Source organism: Cinclus cinclus, chromosome 1 (genome assembly GCF_963662255.1).
Source record: "Cinclus cinclus chromosome 1, bCinCin1.1, whole genome shotgun sequence".
In the NCBI taxonomy this organism is placed as follows: domain Eukaryota; kingdom Metazoa; phylum Chordata; class Aves; order Passeriformes; family Cinclidae; genus Cinclus; species Cinclus cinclus.
This window is the reverse complement of record NC_085046.1, coordinates 36,412,391-36,429,622: the sequence shown is the minus strand read 5'-3', so window position 1 is coordinate 36,429,622 and position 17,232 is coordinate 36,412,391. Positions and strand designations below refer to the sequence as shown.

At 35.9% G+C, this 17,232-nt stretch overlaps 1 protein-coding gene across 1 annotated transcript; it reads left to right on the top strand.

The window, feature by feature from the left end:
• The first annotated feature begins 2,722 nt into the window (after positions 1–2,722).
• Positions 2,723–15,323, top strand: EFHB (EF-hand domain family member B). The gene is made up of 13 exons (XM_062508658.1): positions 2,723–2,788; positions 3,067–3,129; positions 3,979–4,122; positions 5,454–5,634; positions 6,240–6,350; positions 6,818–6,944; positions 7,305–7,388; positions 9,151–9,218; positions 9,897–10,051; positions 10,967–11,174; positions 11,543–11,746; positions 12,245–12,426; positions 15,159–15,323. The coding sequence occupies exons 1-13, from the start codon at positions 2,723–2,725 to the stop codon at positions 15,321–15,323; spliced, it is 1,758 nt and encodes a 585-aa protein (XP_062364642.1).
• The last annotated feature ends 1,909 nt before the right edge of the window (positions 15,324–17,232 follow it).

Genomic DNA, 17,232 nt, shown 5'->3' with positions numbered 1-17,232 from the left:
TGCCTACATTAGCTTGGTTGTATCATAACATACAGAAAGTGTGCAGCACGTAGAAAATAGTAATTTCCTATCAGTAAATGAATTGAATAAAAAACCTTGAAAGCAACCAGGCAGTAACAGCAAAGTGCATCAGCATGACTGATGTAATTCAGATGTTTCACAATACTTGGAGTGTTTTACAATGAGTTCTCTGGCCTTCAGAAAATCTTAAGGAATCTACAAACTTAGTGCTTTGACTCCAGTTCATGCCAGCACCATAGTCAGAGTGAGAGCTGTGTTGCAGAACATGGGGTGTTTGCACTTCATAAAGAAAGTAAAATGCGGGGGTTTAGACAGTTTCCATTCCTCCGTTTTAGCCTAAACAAGACAGAAAAAGGCATTAGGATGTGGGAATTGGATGTCAGAAACTAGTGAAATGTCAAGTACTGTTGAGGAAAAAACGTGCTGCTGTAGAATGGAAAATTTTGTTCAACTTTTTCCAAACAATCCTACTTTTGACATAGGAGATGACAAATTCATGCTGAAGTTAAGAAAGTTTTGGTCTTTTTCTCCCTAAAATTGAGTTCAATTGGTTTTTGTTAATTCATCATCTTATCTTTCAAATTACAGGTCCAATATTCTTTCTGTGGCCAAAATAACTTTCATTATAAGGAAGAATGGATATGACAATGATTCCAGAATGAGAAGAATTATAGGAAAGAATGTATATTGTCAGTAGGTTTCAAATTGATTTATAGGGGACCCACATTTCTGCAAAAAAAAAAAAAAAAAAGAACCACAGAGAGGCAAAAAAAAGGCCGAGGATTTCTGCTCTACTTTTTTGTGCAATAGGCACTCTTCTTACATGTCCAAGTACTATTTTTATGCTTTTGACACAACCCACTCCATCGGGGCTGAGTGGATGCTTTCAATTAGCAAGTGTGGCCACCTACTGGGGAAAAAACAAGGTAAAAATAAATCAGCAATGCAGAGAATGTATAAAAATGATAACCTGCTTGAACACAGGTAGAGAGCCATCTAGAAATACAACAAACACAAGGATGAAAATTCCATTTTCTGAATTTTATCCTGGGATAAAAAAGGCCCAGTTTCCTGTACCCTATTATTACCATCTAATTTTTACATTACTGTACTTTGCTCTTCCTCTTTATAAATAGTTCTCCATTCTGACAACTTTACTAGATAAAATGACACCTTACAGATGAATGGATCACGAGGGAAGACATAACCAATAATTTTATTTATTAAATTACCAAAAATCATTGCTTTATTTGGCAGGAACACTCTAAACTTCAAGCAACAACAAATATGATTGAAATATGAAAAGCACTGAACACATTAAGACTTTACAAGAGTTTCTTTAGTTCCAAAGTGGGACAGGAATGTTCCACATTAGGGGTGTGGTGCAGCCATGTCCACAGCAGAAAAAAAACCACATAACTTCTTTTGAAAAAGGGTACTAGCATTTACACAGCTAGATCATAGTTGGTGCTATACATGATGCTTCTCGCCTGGAGAAGCAAGATATATTTGTATGTGCTGGAAGTTCATGGATCATGGCACTGACAAGTACTGCTGGTGACTTGGACTGCCGGAGTAGATCATTAGACAGCACGGCTGCCTGAGCCTCTCACCTTCCATTTTAGAAAAGGAATTTAGTTTTGATTTAGCATCATTCATTTAAAGTCCTTACCAAACAAATGTCACACAGAGAAGATGGTGACACCTGGTAATATTTGATTAATTACAATTAAGGTCTGTATATTTATCTAAAATTGGTTTTGCCATTGAAGGACTATGAAGAATGGAGCAGGATGTGATTAAATTGGGATATTTTGCTGGGAAGAAGGGGATAGGTTGCTAAATGTAATCTGAGAATAAAAGTTATTGAGAACTGAAGGTCTGTTAAACAGCGGTGAAACTTGTTCAGTCTTACCCATGCTGCTTTTCTGAAATAATCCACATCTGTTAATAAAAGGCAAATACAGCAGGTAAGATATATGAAGTTTTGACTACTTTAAGACAAACAGTGATAGCACTCACGTGTTTGATACATGGGGTAGTGCTGACGGGCTTCTCTCACCCACCTCCATGCTGTGTGTGGGTGGGAGCTGCAGTTTTCTCTGGAGGAACAGCCCCAGCATACAATATTTTAATACCATGTGACAACATTTGTGAAAGGGGCAGTATTTTCTTTATTGCAGTAATAAAGATTGAAAATTTGATCAAACTTTTGACCATGTTAAGACTCATTTCAACCTCAAGATTCAACCCGCCTGTCTGAAAGCTGGTAGATTTTCAGACATTTAACAATGAGTCTAAGGAATGTGCGAGCTCTGTGGCTGGGCCTTAATTATTTTTCTAGATCATGACATTTACAAAACAGCCCAATGCAATTTATTTTCTGACTTTCGCCGAGGGGGTGTGAGATGCAAAGGGGGTGGCGGGTGCTGAGGGCGGTGGAGGGGGCGCTGTAAGGGGAGAAGTGGGGGACGCTGCTGTGAGGGGATGGCGGAGTGTTGTGAGGGCGGGACGGGGGCCACTGGTGTGAGGGGATGGCGAGCGCTGTGAGGGGCAGGACGAAACGCGCCGGGTGAGGGGCCAGGATGGAGGGCGGTGGGTGCGAAGGAGATGGCGGAGCGCTGTGAGCGGCGGCCGCACCGCCCGCATCGCACGAGCGCTCCCGGCGCCGCCGTTACCGAGAGCAGAGTAAGCGGTGGCCATGGCGGAGCAGCCAGCGCCATGCCCCGAAGTGGCGGCCACCGGCAGGACTGCAGAGCTGCCGACCGTAAGCGCCCTCGCCCCGTCTGTGCCTTTCTGTGCCTTTCTGGGGCGGAGTCTCGCCGAGGAAAGGGGCTGGAAGAAGGGCAGCATGCGGGAGGGGGAGGCGCATCCCTGCGAGTCCCGTCCCTCCCAGAAATGGGTGCGGCTCCTTCCCACTCCCATCAACGCGGGGACAATTGGACAGCTTCCCGCGAGTACTGTCAGATCCCAATTTGACTAGTTGTTTGTATTATCACAATGAGTTTTGTTATGCGTTATTTATTTCTTGATTGCATTGTTTAGGCTGCAAAGTTGCGTCCCGCGGTCAGCACGGTTGCGAGTTGTCTCAAAGAGGTGTTGCCTAGGGTGAGTTGGTTTTGTAGAAGCTCCTGGGTTTTTTTCTACATCCATCCCTTCACTTTTGAAACTACCATTTATTTCAATGTTGGTTTTTGTCACATGGAATTACAGAGAGTAGTTGGCAGGATTGGAAATCACTTCTGGCAGTTAATTTTCATTCTGCATGTTTTACAGTAGTCACCGTGCTTGCTTACTTGGTACTAAATATAGTTGTTTTAGGCAGTTTTTCTCTCTGGTAATGCAATTAGAGTAATTATTGGGAATTATTATTACTTCTGGTGGAGGTGGTTCTTTACAAGGATGCCAGCCAGAATTGTGATTTCCACTGGCCCTTCCCCATGGCCCTAAAGAGCCAGAGGTGACTGAGACACAAATGAGTCCTTTAAATAGGTCTCCCTTTAAATGATAGTTAAAAAAACCCCAACACTGTTTTTTAAATAATTTCCAAAATTATTTTATTGATGGTGTAATTGCTCTGAATCAGGTTAAAGGTTTCTGAAATTTATAAGTGTAACATCTAATTTTCATCAAGAACTTGTGAAGTAGCTGTTACCCAAATTAAAACAAAACAAAACAAAAAACAACAACAACAACAACAAAAAACCCAACAAAACAAATTATGGGAAGCATTGAAACTTAGCAAGGCTGGTTTGATAAAATCTAGTCTGGGTTATATTGACCTTATGTTCACAATATCAGCATCTGCAGGAGCATACGCATGTGCTACAGACCTAAAGCACCCTCATATTTTGTTCTTATATCTGGAATGGCAAAAATGTCTGCAGTACACTTTCTTTTCATTAATGTTTTGTGAATGTCTGGTGTAAACTGTTTTTTGTTTTGCCTTACATGTAGCCTGTTACTCCGACTGTTGTACGAAAGTTTCGAAATACAACAGATCCAGCTCCTGGTGCTAAAATAATATTCTACGGCACAGCAGATGATCCCGATGTTGCAACTGACTTGACACATGGCATAAAGTCAACCTCAAAACTCACTGTAAGAATGTGACTCTTTTGCTCTTGTTTAAGAATGAACCTCTTAAGAGGGTTCTTAATAAAAGGAAGCGATTTCCTCATAGTCAGGGATATAGCTGAGTGATTTGCACAGCAGCATTTCACTGCTGCTGTGAATTGCCTGAGTTCTGGGGTGAAATCATAGGACTTATTTAGCATTATTGAAACTGGAAAATACTTGAAGTTCAGCGACTGTAATCAATGATGTAACTTTTGTAGTGGCTACTGAACTATTACTTTCATTTCAAGGCTTATGTTCATGAATAGTCTGCTTTGCTGCTTGCTTTTTCCAGGTTACAGAGATAAAACCAGTTGAGCTCTTATCAAAAGAGCTGTTATCTGAGAATTTGTTTACAGTTTGGTGTAATTGTTCTGTATACTTTCTTACCTTTGGCTTGAAACTGATTTTTTTAGCTAAAATGTGATAGTTTGGATATGTCAGACTGTTCTGTGTGTGCTCTTTAGATATTATCTTTGTAATTTGTCATAAAACAACTGAAGAGATCACCGGTAGTTTTATCACACACTTAGTGTTCCTATCTCTAAAAATAGCAGTTGTGTTAATAAACTGTATTTTTATGTAGGAAGTAAGTCCTAGTATTAGAGGATGTTGAGTAGGACATTTACTAGGCATATCCAAAATGAAAGACAGCCAGGTTTTTATGCCCCTCCTTAGAATTTTTTTGTTGAATGGATTGGTCTGTACTGGATTTATATCGGATTAGCCTGAACTGTCTGTTGAAGACTTTGCATTATTAATTAGATATTATCTGTGTGAAGGGTTGGAAGCCTAGTCAGTTTACTAAGCATGGGTTTGGATCAATTGTATTTGCTACTACTTTTTTCAGTATTTCTCTATATAATATTCAATGAGAGTCTAATAATAAATCTTCTCCAGAATCACCATTACTTTGATGGATAGCCTTGAAAAATCAAATCACTTTAGCTTTGGTCACATTATAATTTGACTACAGTTTCTAGTACGTGCAATGATGTATTAGAAAGAGTGCAGAAAGAGTGCAGTCAGAAAATGACTGTATTAACAAGTGGATAAAGTAGCATAAAAATAAAAATATCTCATAATAAGTATTTTATTTAGCTGGAAAGTTAGCACAGCATTGGTTATTAGTGGTCTTCTCTCAAGATATTGTTTTGTTTTGCAACTCAGTGGATAAAATTATGTCTGTGTAACCATTGAAGATCTCATTAGAACACTTATGAGCAAACTTTTGTTTGTGTGGGTTATCACAGTGATGTGTGAATGATCAAAGTTTGTTGTTTTGCCTGCCTCTGTGTTGTTTGTGATGTCTTCAGGTAGCTTCATTAATAAGTCCAGTTGGTAAAAGTGAATTTCAAGAAAAGCTGCAAGACATGAAAGAAGCAATTTACTCCAGTAACTGTGAAGCACCTTTGGGTAGATCACATGATCAGTCTTCTAAGTTACCTGTGGGCTTGGATATAATAAATACTACATTTGGAATAAAAGTCTTTAAAGGTAGGAAAATGTGTCATTAAAACATATTTCCTGTAAATACAAGATAATCTGCAGTTTAGTATCTAGCACATGCTCTATGATTCCAACAGCTCCATTTTAAGATAAGAGTTATTACGTAAGAGTTGTTGAAAGGCCTAACATTTTTTCAGTTATGATGAAGAAACAAGCAACTTAGAACATATGGTAATTATCATGGTTTTTGGCTCTCTTCCCTATCTGTATTTATAGAGAACTTTTTACAGAGAACTTTTTAGGTGGCTGTCAACTTACCTTCCTTTTCCCAACAACTCTAATAGGTCTCATGGAAGAAACTTCCTTGACATGTGTCTCTATCCTCCATGGACTGGAGGAAATCACATCTGTGTTACCCATGTGTCTTTCTCTCAAAAGTTCTGTTCATCAGGGTCTCTGTGATTGTCTCCCTAGTCCCATGTTTAATGTTATTAAATTGAATATAGATTGACTAGAAATGTGGTAACAAGTATCATCCTTCTGCAGTTTTAGCAACTTCTCTAACAAGCTATTGTTTACAATTAAGAACCTAACCAAACAAGACATCCACCCCCCTTAGCTCCCCCAACCATACATTCTTTATTTGTTTCCAGATTTAACAGCTGGAGAGGTTGTAAATCCACCAAAAACCTTTGAGGAAGTGGATAAAGAAGCAAGAGAAGGACATGAGTTGTATGTTCTGTCACATGGGGATTATTACACAGGTAAGTTAAAAGGCTGATAAGAAACCATATAAAATGTTCCTCTATGTGTATTCAGTGTATGCTGTGTGCTATTTTTTGAGATGTAAACCATTAATTTTAACCACTGTATTAATACAATCTATTTAAAAAAATGTGAAAAATGCAACTGAGAGAGTATAATCTAAGTTTCCACTTAGACTACATGGTTTCATGTATTCTGTTGGGCTTGTTTTCAATCAGACATAAAAGAATATCCAACTGAAGCAGTTTTTGCTTTTTATTTTACCTTTTATCTTCACTTTTGACAATTAGATTGTTTCTAACTACTCAATAAACAGGGGGAATGCAAGTTATTTATCTTTAATTGAACAGGTTTGTTAGTTATTTGCCTTTGTTTCTTCATTGTTTTGTCTTAAGAATGAAGATACTGGTTATATTTTTCTTCCTGAGGTGTTTTACACAGGTTGAAATGCCTGCTTTTTCTGCAGGGGAACCAGTCAATAGGAAGTATAACTCACATTTCAACAAGTCCTTTGTTTATGGAATGGAAACCCCTCACTATGAAGATGGGCGAAATACAGCCAAGACCTTAAATTGGTTCTTGGATCTGGATTCGTAAGTTGCAATCAGTTAACTAGTTAATTAATGGGATGAATTATCAGGAAGAGTGGGTCTTCATATTTGAAAAAAATTGTGCATCTTGCAATCCTATCCTTAGCTGCATTGAACTGAATAGAAAATGCAAGATGTGATTTTCAGAACAGTTTATCCAAATAACTTTTACCATATAACAGTACTTGGCATGTCTTAAGCATTATGTAAAGCCCTTTGATTTTAACTAGCAAGATATTTAATTACTAAGTTGATAGGAGCTGCTGTTTTCTTTTAATACAGAACAATATTTTAAACTATTACTGAAAAATTCTTGAATATTTTTAAACAAATATGTGCAGGAGTTATTTTCGCAATTTGTAGGAAGAGAGCACCACACCTTGTGTCAAAACAAAGTGATGATTTCAAGGAAAAATACCAGCCTCTGGTTGGAAAAGTTCATGACCCGTAAGTAAGCAAAGATACCTTCTGTTACAAATAGATCAAGCACAAAATTCACTCACTTTTGCCATTTCTCCAATATCTTTTTTACGTTTTGGATTAAAAAAATATAACTGTGTGCTTAATGCTTCCAACGCAGCACTCATTTAATAGAAAAAGACCTTCTACGTGCCCTAGTTAGGCTGGTAAGTACACAAGTTACTAACAAAGGCTGTGTCCATGTAGTGAAGTTAGATCTTACTGATCTGTATCTGACAAGCACTCTTCTTTAGGACATTTTCTTCCCCCCTGTATTTTGCAATTAGGAGGATTTGAAAAGACTGGAACATCTCACCTAATGTTTTGGGATTCAGCCATTTTGCTTACTCTGACACTATTTTTGGTCTTTTTCTTACATCATCATCTTTAATCTCACTTTATTATTGCCTTGGAAAAGGACATGGAACTAAATTGTGTTACTACCTAGCAGCATTTCCCAGTCTGTTGAATCATTAGAATGACTGACGTTTATGAATCAATCTGGAACAGCTTTGTAATTTTACAGAACAATGCTTAAGAAGCACCACAGAAGTCGTAAGGTACAGTGGGGCTAGGATCCAGGTGTGCTGCAAATCTAGGGTTCCTGAATGTTTCCAAAGGCTGTCTTTGCAGATAGTCTAATTTCTGCAAAAGTATGTCTGAAGGCTCACTAACAGCATCTTTGACCTTGGTAGCAAAAGTTAATTTTAAACATAAGATTCTAGGCTTAAGTTGATCTGGAGAAGTGTTCTCCATGTGAGGAGTGAACACAAATATGAGTCAGTTTCTTCTCTCTCTGTCACTGTGTCCCAGAATACTGTGAGACAGACTTGGAGCATGAGCAACATGGAACAGTGTGATCAGTCAGGAATGAGTAGCAGTGCAGGTTGAAACCCACCAGCACTAATATTACAAGACAGATACAGGCTAGCTTAACCTTATTTAGTGAATTTTACACCATCCACATCGTATGTGTACTAGGAAAATGATAAAAGAAAAATATACACAGGAGTGTTTAGATTGTGGTGTTCCCATTTCTGTGTGTGGGTTTTAGTTTGTTTGTTTTGTGCTTCTAGAACAAAGCACTGATTTTCTTTTCAATTCTGATGCAGGTTTTTGATTCAGATAAGTGTTTTAATTATTTAATTATTAAAATGAAAATGAGCATCGCATCTTTTTAAGATTAAAAAAAGGAAACAGCTCTTTAATGTCACAAACAGAATTTTCAATTTTTGGTAAATAGAATTGTGCCAAGTTTTCTTCATGGATATGGGCTTGGTTGCTGCTTTTGGTGGACACAAAATTGGGTGTGGGAAAGCAGAGATGTGATTCACTTTTTCCACTTTAGCCAAAAGTAGTTTATTTCAGACATTTCAGATGGAGATTTTGTCTAAATATTACTTTTATTTGATTACAAGGTCTTTTCTCATTAATTTCTGTTATTTATTTGGAAAAATGGCATGGAATGTTTTTCCTTTCAATGAGCATAAATATTAAAAAAAGTTAATATTTACATTTGGCTGTGTTACATTGCAGACTGAATGTTCTAAAACACTTTGTAAAGGGATGCTTTTCTGGAATGGTAGCGTTGAAACGAAGTCCTGATAAAGTTCTGATAAACAAATTTCAGGTGAACTATGAGCATCATCCCTGTTATATAATCACTTTTTTTAAAAATAGTTGTTGAGGTTTTATTTTGGCTTTTAATAAACTGTTTGACAATTAACCAAAAAAATATCCTTATTGACAGTATAGCAGATACTATGAATGTTCCCCCAGACCATACATTTGGATTGAAGATCCCTCCAGATGAATGTGGTAAGTTCAAGGGCAGAATAAAGTATTACCTTGCTGATGAAACTCTGCTGAAGTAATAACTTTTGGTTGTATATACAGTTTTCATAAAATGTTAAGAGGCAAGGGACAAAAGTTTATCAACAGTAAATTTTTTAAATGAAAATTTGAGTGGATTTGAAGTTGCTAGTGGGGAAAAAAGTAAATGTCAAAAATAAAGAAGCTTTAGGTTTGGGATTATGCTGGTATTTTTTTTTCTTTTTTAAAGCCTTTGTATCTGAATGTAACAAAATGGGAAATGGCAGAAAACCATTATTGACATCAAAGTGACAAATTAAAATGGCTATTTAATCAATCAGGCATCTTTCCTCTAAATGATTTCTCAAACACTTCTCCAAAAACAGTAAAAATAAGATGCAATAAATAGGAATAATAAGTTTTTTAAGATTGCAAGGAGATGGAAAGCAGAGTAAAAATAAAAAAACCCTATTAATTTTCATTATGACAAAGTTTTGAAAGCTAGTCAACTCAAACAGTGTTTGGGTTGATGACATTTTAACATTATGTTTGATAATTAGCGAGTACTATCAGCTGTTCAATAGTGCTAAAAATCAGGAGTTCTTTTTGGTGTTTTTTTTTTTTTTGATAAATGTTTGTTTACTGTATATGCATAACTAATTGAGGAATTATTCATTTTTATAGATGTTAATGATCTTCTTCATGTCCGGGTTCCATGTGAGTTCCTCCGTGAGAAGGACAGAGAAAGAGCTATCCTTGTTGCAGTTCGGCAGTGTCTGAAGAAAGCCAGTTATGAGAATTTTGATGTATTACTAGAAGCATTAAGACATTTTGATAAGGTTAGTGCTCTGAAAAGGTATAAATGTAAAGGAATGTGTGACACTTAACACTCTTGTGCTGTGGAGATACGGACATGAAGAAACACAAGCATAGCAAGGTAAATATGGATGAAGACTATAACTGTGAAGATAATTCATAGTTATTGTTTGTTTCATCTACTGTGATATGCTATGGAATTAGACACAATAGTATTTGGAGCTTATTATAATATTATTTGGAATATCCAAGTTAATGGAAGCAAGGGACACACAGGCAGGAGTAATCTTAACAATTTTTGGATGTCAAAATCAGGCATTTCTTCATAAGGAGTAAACAGTGGAAGGGATTATGGTCATATTTTCTTCTGAGCTGTACTTTTTCGCTGAGTAGCCAAGCATCAGAATTTCATATACTTGCTTTTATTCTCTCTGGAAAAAAAAATTGTAATTGACATTTCATATGTAGCAGTAATTGTAATGTATACAGACTGATTGATGTCTTACTTTTAAAGGGATCTTGGCTTTTCCTCAACATTTATGATTATATTGTTATCTTGTCACAATAGCCTGTCACACCTTTACTCTCAAATCACTGCATTAATTAAGTTGAAGATTACTTTTTGACACTTTTCTATTCAGATTTCTAATTTCTAAAATATTAGGGTTTATTTTTGTACTCGGCAATATTACTCTTCTTGAAATGGTGTGTAGGTGGTATTTGTGTATCTATATCTATATAATATATCTACATGTCATCTATATATCTACATGTCATCTATATATCTACATGTCATCTATATATCTACATGTCATCTACATATCTACATATCTATATATCTATATGTATAAACGTGTATGTGTTTCTTTTGGTAAAGTTACTTTATGATGGCTGTTAGAAGATCACAGAATATAACTGTTTTATTTTGTTTGTAATAGAATGGTGATGGAATCCTACACAAGGACAACCTACGAAGGGTCTTTTTTCTGCTGAACATGAATCTAGATGATGAGCTCCTGGATTCCTTATTTGACTGCTGTGATTTGGATAAGGATGGTCTGATTAATTACTGGGACTTTGCAAAATTTCTGAACTGGAAAGATAAAATGGGTGTTAAAGAGTTTGAAGAAAAAATAATTAGAAAAGGTAGATACCTTAATTCTGGGAAATTGTCGGGATGATCTTGTTCTTAGAATAGCTGTTGAAAGGACATTGCTATTGTAAACTAGGTGCTCCTTTAGAAGGGTAGGATTTAGAGAGTGATTTAACTACCAGCAGAATCTCAGGCACAGATGTGTTTCAGAATCCTGGAGTTCTGTGTTGTATGCTGAGATTGTAACTGGGAAGTTTCCTTAATAATACAGATCAACAGAAAGTAAAACATCTCCTAGAAGCATTATCAGAAATGTAGATGAATTATGTTAGCTCCTTTAGTTCTTCAAGCAAGTTTTTTTGCCTCTTAGTCTATAATGTGTTGATAATACATCTTGGCTGTACCATAACTTTTGTAATAGGGAAAAAATTAAATGCCTGTCTTCCCAAAGACACAAAAAAAGAGGATGAACCACTGCTGGAACAGGAAGATCCTGAGTTAAAAGGATCAGGAAGCTCAGAAAAGATGCCTAAACCACTTAAAAGATCAACAGACCGTGTATATACAAATTATCAAACATCATCTTCTCAGTATAATGCTGTAGTAGGTGGTATCCCAACATCCTGTAAGTACAGTGGACTGCTGCTCACTTCTGAGCATAATTTAAGACAAAATCAGGAGCAAAGTTAAAAAGTATTGCTGCAGGTTCTACTAATGTAGAACTTTAGCTTATCTAAGCTAAGTTTTTTTTTTTAGGATTGGGACTTGGAATTTGGAAGGGATAGTCTATTCAAAACACTGAAATTAATGTAGATGTCTTTGAGAAATTATGCTAGTAATTTTAGGAGAGCCGTATCTCCTTGGAATCACCTAAAATACTTTCAGCTGGGAATACTAAGTAAGTAAATAAGTACTAGCATATTACTGCAAGATTCCTTGTTTTCACACTTCATGATGTAGCTGAAGCCAGGATTTCTAAAAATGTGAAGAAAAAGATAGGAGGAAGAAAATTATATAACTTGCTATTGAACCTATGTCAAGCATCATGTTTCTTATTTCATGTAAAATGTTTTATCTTCCCTGGCACTATTTATCCATGCTGCCTGTTAATTGATTTTCACAGGTTATCCACTGTGTGGTGTTCCAACTATTCGTTCAGATATTCCTGCTCCTCGAATTCGCCGTCTTGCTGACACAACCAATTATGGTGACCAGGGCAATAGTTTTGCAGTATTGTTCCCTTCTGTCTTCAGTCAAAAAGGAGTGTATGAAAAAGATCTTTTAAAAAAGAGACCAAAGGCAGAGGTATAGTAAATTGCTTCAGAATATTCTTCCAAGATAATTGTTCTGCTTGCCATGTGGGAGTGAGAAGTCATATTATCAAATAAACAGGTTGTAAAATTCATAGTACAACATTACTGTCTTGCTTTACATTCATTCAGCTATCTGAAAAATATGCACTCTTCACATTCTAAATTATTCGTAAAGATGGTAGATATTAATTTTATTGAGATCCAGCCTATTAAAATTTCTGAGCAAGGTCTCAAGCAACATGGTTTAATAGTAAAGTTAGCCCTGCTTTGATTATGTCATTGGATCTCTGGATCTCCAGAGATCTCTTCCAACCTAAGTTATTCTATTATTCCATTAAATGTCTTAAAAAGCCCCACAATGAGATTTTTACAGGTGTATAAAAATAATTTCTATCACAAAGGGGTGTTTAGTGGAAAATTTTACCAAGAGCATCTCTCCTCAGACAAACTTGGCAGGTTTTGCTAATGACAAATTCAGCAAACTACTTGAAAGTACCTTTTAAGTGCTCTGTTGAGTCACAGCTGTAGGCTCAGATCTACAAATAATCTGCAGTGATGTAGGAGATTGGGAATCACACAGCACTGCTGTGCTGTCTCATAATTCTAAAGAGGAAGATGGTACATGAGACTTTAGGGGTTTACCTGGGGACTCCATGATTTTTCTGATACATCTGCAGCCTCCTACCACTCTGTTTTCTCATGGACCAGAGTTTCTCCCACATAAATACTAAAACATCTTTGCTGCTTCTTCTTCAGTATTGTTTACCACTTTGACATTTGTATGCAATTTATAGGGAAAAAATATTGAGAGAGAACTTTGTTACCTGAAATACAATTTATTAGACAATTGTAATGAGAATCTAAATCTAAAATGAGAAAAGAAGCTGTGGCAACCTCTTCATCTGTATGACTCTTTATATTAAATATTCAGCAGTCATGTTTGAAAGTGGATCTGGAGCTTGAATATGTATTTTAAAGAAAATACTGTTGCTAGTTAGTGGCTGGGAGGAAAAGGTGTGGTGTCATGCTTGTCAAACACCTTGTCAGAATGTTGTGTACATGAGCATTTACCACTTTATAATCTAGCTCTGAAAGCAGGAAATGTGTGTATGCAGCAAATAGCTAACAGTAAAGGGAATTCATGGTTTATTGGGAAGCCAATTGCATCTATCAGGCAGTAGATAAAACTGTTCTTTGAAGTTATTACATGTCCTGAGATGTCATACTCTACTTGTAGACTATACTAACTATATAGAATTCAGTGCAGAACCACCTCTGAGCCTGTTGAAACACCCTGTTCATATTAATGAAATTGGCTGTTTGGGCATTTTATTATTATTGTTTTGATGTGTATAATTAATGTTTCCAAAAATTTCATAGTTAATGAAATTATTGTATGACTATATGATATCATTATTCGATTAAAGCTCAGAGTAATTTAATACCATTTTTGTATAGTGCGGTAGAAATGAATGCAAATTCTGACCGTGAAATAGTTTCATGAGGTGAACCATCTTGTTGCAAAAGAACAAAGTAGTTCTTGGGCTTGCTGTTTTCTTCACTGAATTTCTCTCCAGTCTGTTGAAGAGAATAGAAGTTATGAAGTTGATGAGTCAGGACAGAGCTCTCTCTTAACATGGTGAGGCCAGATTTTGAGAGCATGTAGTCTTTTATTCTCCCTGCAGTGGTGTCCTGTGAAGGAATATTGCTTTTAGTTTAACTTCTAGATTTTACTAGCTTGTTGAAGACGCTGGATCAGATCTGGTTTGTTTTGCTCCTCGGTAGTATGACTGATTTCACTGAAACACCACCTATGCTTAAAAAAAGAAAATTCAGTTATTTTTTTCCTCCTGCAATTTCAGCTTGCACAAACGCTCATTAGATTTATTGGCTCAGATGAAGCAGAAGATTTGCTGTACTGGGGATCAGGCCTATATTTATACAAAAGAGTATAAAATGGTTGATTTGATTAAAGGTCTTATTTTATCAAAGCATACATAAAGTCTACATAGCATAAATATAATACATATGTACACACACATATGATACAATTGAAGAAACCAAATGTTTGCTGATACTAACAGAACCACAGGGTTCATAACTATTCTTCTAAAGTTACCTTCCTCTAATGAGTCAACAGGTCAGTGTAATGGGGCATGCAACAGGAAACACCCAAGTGAAAGAATATGGACAAAGTCCCTTCTGCTGAATTATTTTGGTATAAAATGATAGCAAGGCTCAAAGTTGATGTGAACCATTTAATTTTAGTCACTCCACCCACTTATCTGTACCATCTGATGACCTTGTGTATAATACTCCTGCTGTGAAATGCAGATAATGATATAATCTGATTTATGTTGGTAACTGCAACAGAAAAAAAAAAGTGGGTAAACAGAAATTTACTTAGGGCTTTTAAAAAAACATTTAGTTTTCCCTGAGTCTTCTGTATTTGATATTTTCCCAATGTTGAAGTAGTGCATCAACATTACTGCATTAATTACAGACAATTTTGTACAGCTTTCATTGTAATAAGATTCAGATTTACTTAAATAGGTACTTCTTTCATTGAGGATGCAGGATGTGGGCTGTAGTTTTAATTTAGAAGTGGGAAAATATTCTTTGGCAAAGAGAGATTGCTGAATATGTAAAAGCCAGACACTGTATAGTTTAACAAAATGCTGACTAGAATTACATGAATTGTATTATTTTGTATTATTTTTGTAGATTAAACAAGTTCTCCACAATATGGGCATGAATGTTGCAGATGAAAGGTTTGAAGAAATATGGAAGCAAGTATGTACAAAACATGAGATAAAAGAGCTTTGTGATTGTGAAGAAAGTATGTGGGATATGCTGAATAAGATACATGAATCACGCATAAAATTCTAGTCTCTGTGCACTTCTTTTATTTAACATCAGTCTTGATTCTGATGCTTAATAAATAATAATAAATATTTATATGTGTATTGTCTTTCTGAGTAGTGGGTTCACCACATGTATATGAATCATTGCAGTTGGTAGGAACTGGTATCCATGCTTGTAAATGTAATACAAATATTTCACTTATATTCTATTTTGCTTTTTTTTTTCGTATAAATGGGAAGACATTTTTGCAAGTACTAAAGATAAATTTTTCAGATATTCAAGGTCTCTCAAAGATTATTATCATATAATGGCATTTTCCCTTTCTTCTCATGTTCTATAATTCTTGTCAACAGAGATCTGGTTGTGGCAAAGTATTTGAGATGTTTGAAAGTTCATGTGAGAAAGTGCTTTACAGTAAAATAGTAAGGTAGGTACATAGCAATAGGTGTGGGATCTAAAGTGTTGTCATGAAATAGAATCCATAAAAACCTATAGGTTAAGAAGTGAATGTCCAGTTGTGTGGCAGAGGGTTCCTATTCTTTATGCAAAATTATGATTATTAATAGTATTCAGCTTTCACAATGAAGAAAAAAGAATGGATATTGAGAGGTGTTTATGTAATAAACATTGCATAAAAGTGCAGGCTGAGTAGTCAGAAAAGTTTGTGAGGGCTTTCAGAGAGCCAGTTGTTCATTTGTGACCACTGTGGTTTCTTGGGGAGAGGGGGAATCATTAATGGAAAACAGTTAAAGGTTATTATGCAAATCTCAATGAATAGATATAAAGTCCAATAAGAATAAACAATGGAAAGTAATTAAATACTAAATAAAGTAAATAACAATAAAACCTGCAACTGTGAGTTGGAATGCTCACTCTTCTACAGCAGTACGGAACTTTGGTGTAAAACAGATGGAAATTGTTCACTATTAACAGTGAGAAATATTACTTCTAGACTTTCAAATTCAAAAGAAAGATCCTTGCCCAATGTAATCTTAATACACAGGATTTCAAGAAGGATGTCACTTTGTCACCTATTGGTCCTTTAAGTACCTTAATAAGATTTGGAGGATTTTGCTAGGCAATAACTCAGCATTACTGAGTTTTTCAATGAAAGTAAAGGTTCTGTTAAATACCAGACATGCCCTTTTAATTCCAGCATAATTTTTTTCTATAACCTTCTCCTCTCATGTTTGTCAAGACTCCTCTTTTGCTTATGTTTTAGGAGCTGGTCATTTACATGTAACTAGCTTTTTACATGACATCTGCAACCCAGACCCTTTTTTGCATTATTTTTGTAGCATTAACTGTAGCTGTCTTACATCAAGTAGAAAGAATTTACTTTCTGGTATCTCCAAGGAGCGGGTGGTAGAAATGCTGCTTGATGAAGGTAACTTCTTTCCTGCTGTGAATGAATGTTCTGCATGGTTGCTGCCTTGCCTCCCCATTCTTCTGGAACTCTCTGCATGCACTCAGAAGCGTGCAGGAAGCAGACTGACTGTCCCAAGTGGAATCATGACAAAAAGATAAATGTACACCTGATTACAATTGAATTTATTATGTTAGAATTTTACCACCTTTGGTGAAAACCTCTAAAGCTTCTTTTCTGCTTGTATTATGGGGGAGGGAACAATCCTTTACTGTTGTTGCAGAGAACTTTCAAAAGCATTGGAGAGGATTACTTTAGGAAAAGAAAAAAATTTTCCTCTTCAAGAGAAGATTTTAGATTAAATATTCCGGCTCACTTCAGGGGAAAATTAAAAAAAAAACAAACCAAACTACAAAACAAACTGGATCTGTGTATGTATCTATGTGTATATACGTATGTGTATATACATGAGATCTGTTGTGTGTGTTCAGTGGCTTGAAATTCTGTGAACCCTATTTTTTTTAATCTTCCAGAAAGATACTCACTTGCACTCCTCTACTTTCAATA

Coding starts and splice junctions, on each gene's coding strand:
- EFHB (XM_062508658.1), top strand. CDS start 2,723: ATGGCGGAGCAGCCAGCGCCATGCCCCGAAGTGGCGGCCACCGGCAGG. Junction 10,052..10,966: donor CATTAAGACATTTTGATAAG/GTTAGTGCTCTG, acceptor TGTTTGTAATAG/AATGGTGATGGAATCCTACA. Junction 12,427..15,158: donor AAAAGAGACCAAAGGCAGAG/GTATAGTAAATT, acceptor TTATTTTTGTAG/ATTAAACAAGTTCTCCACAA.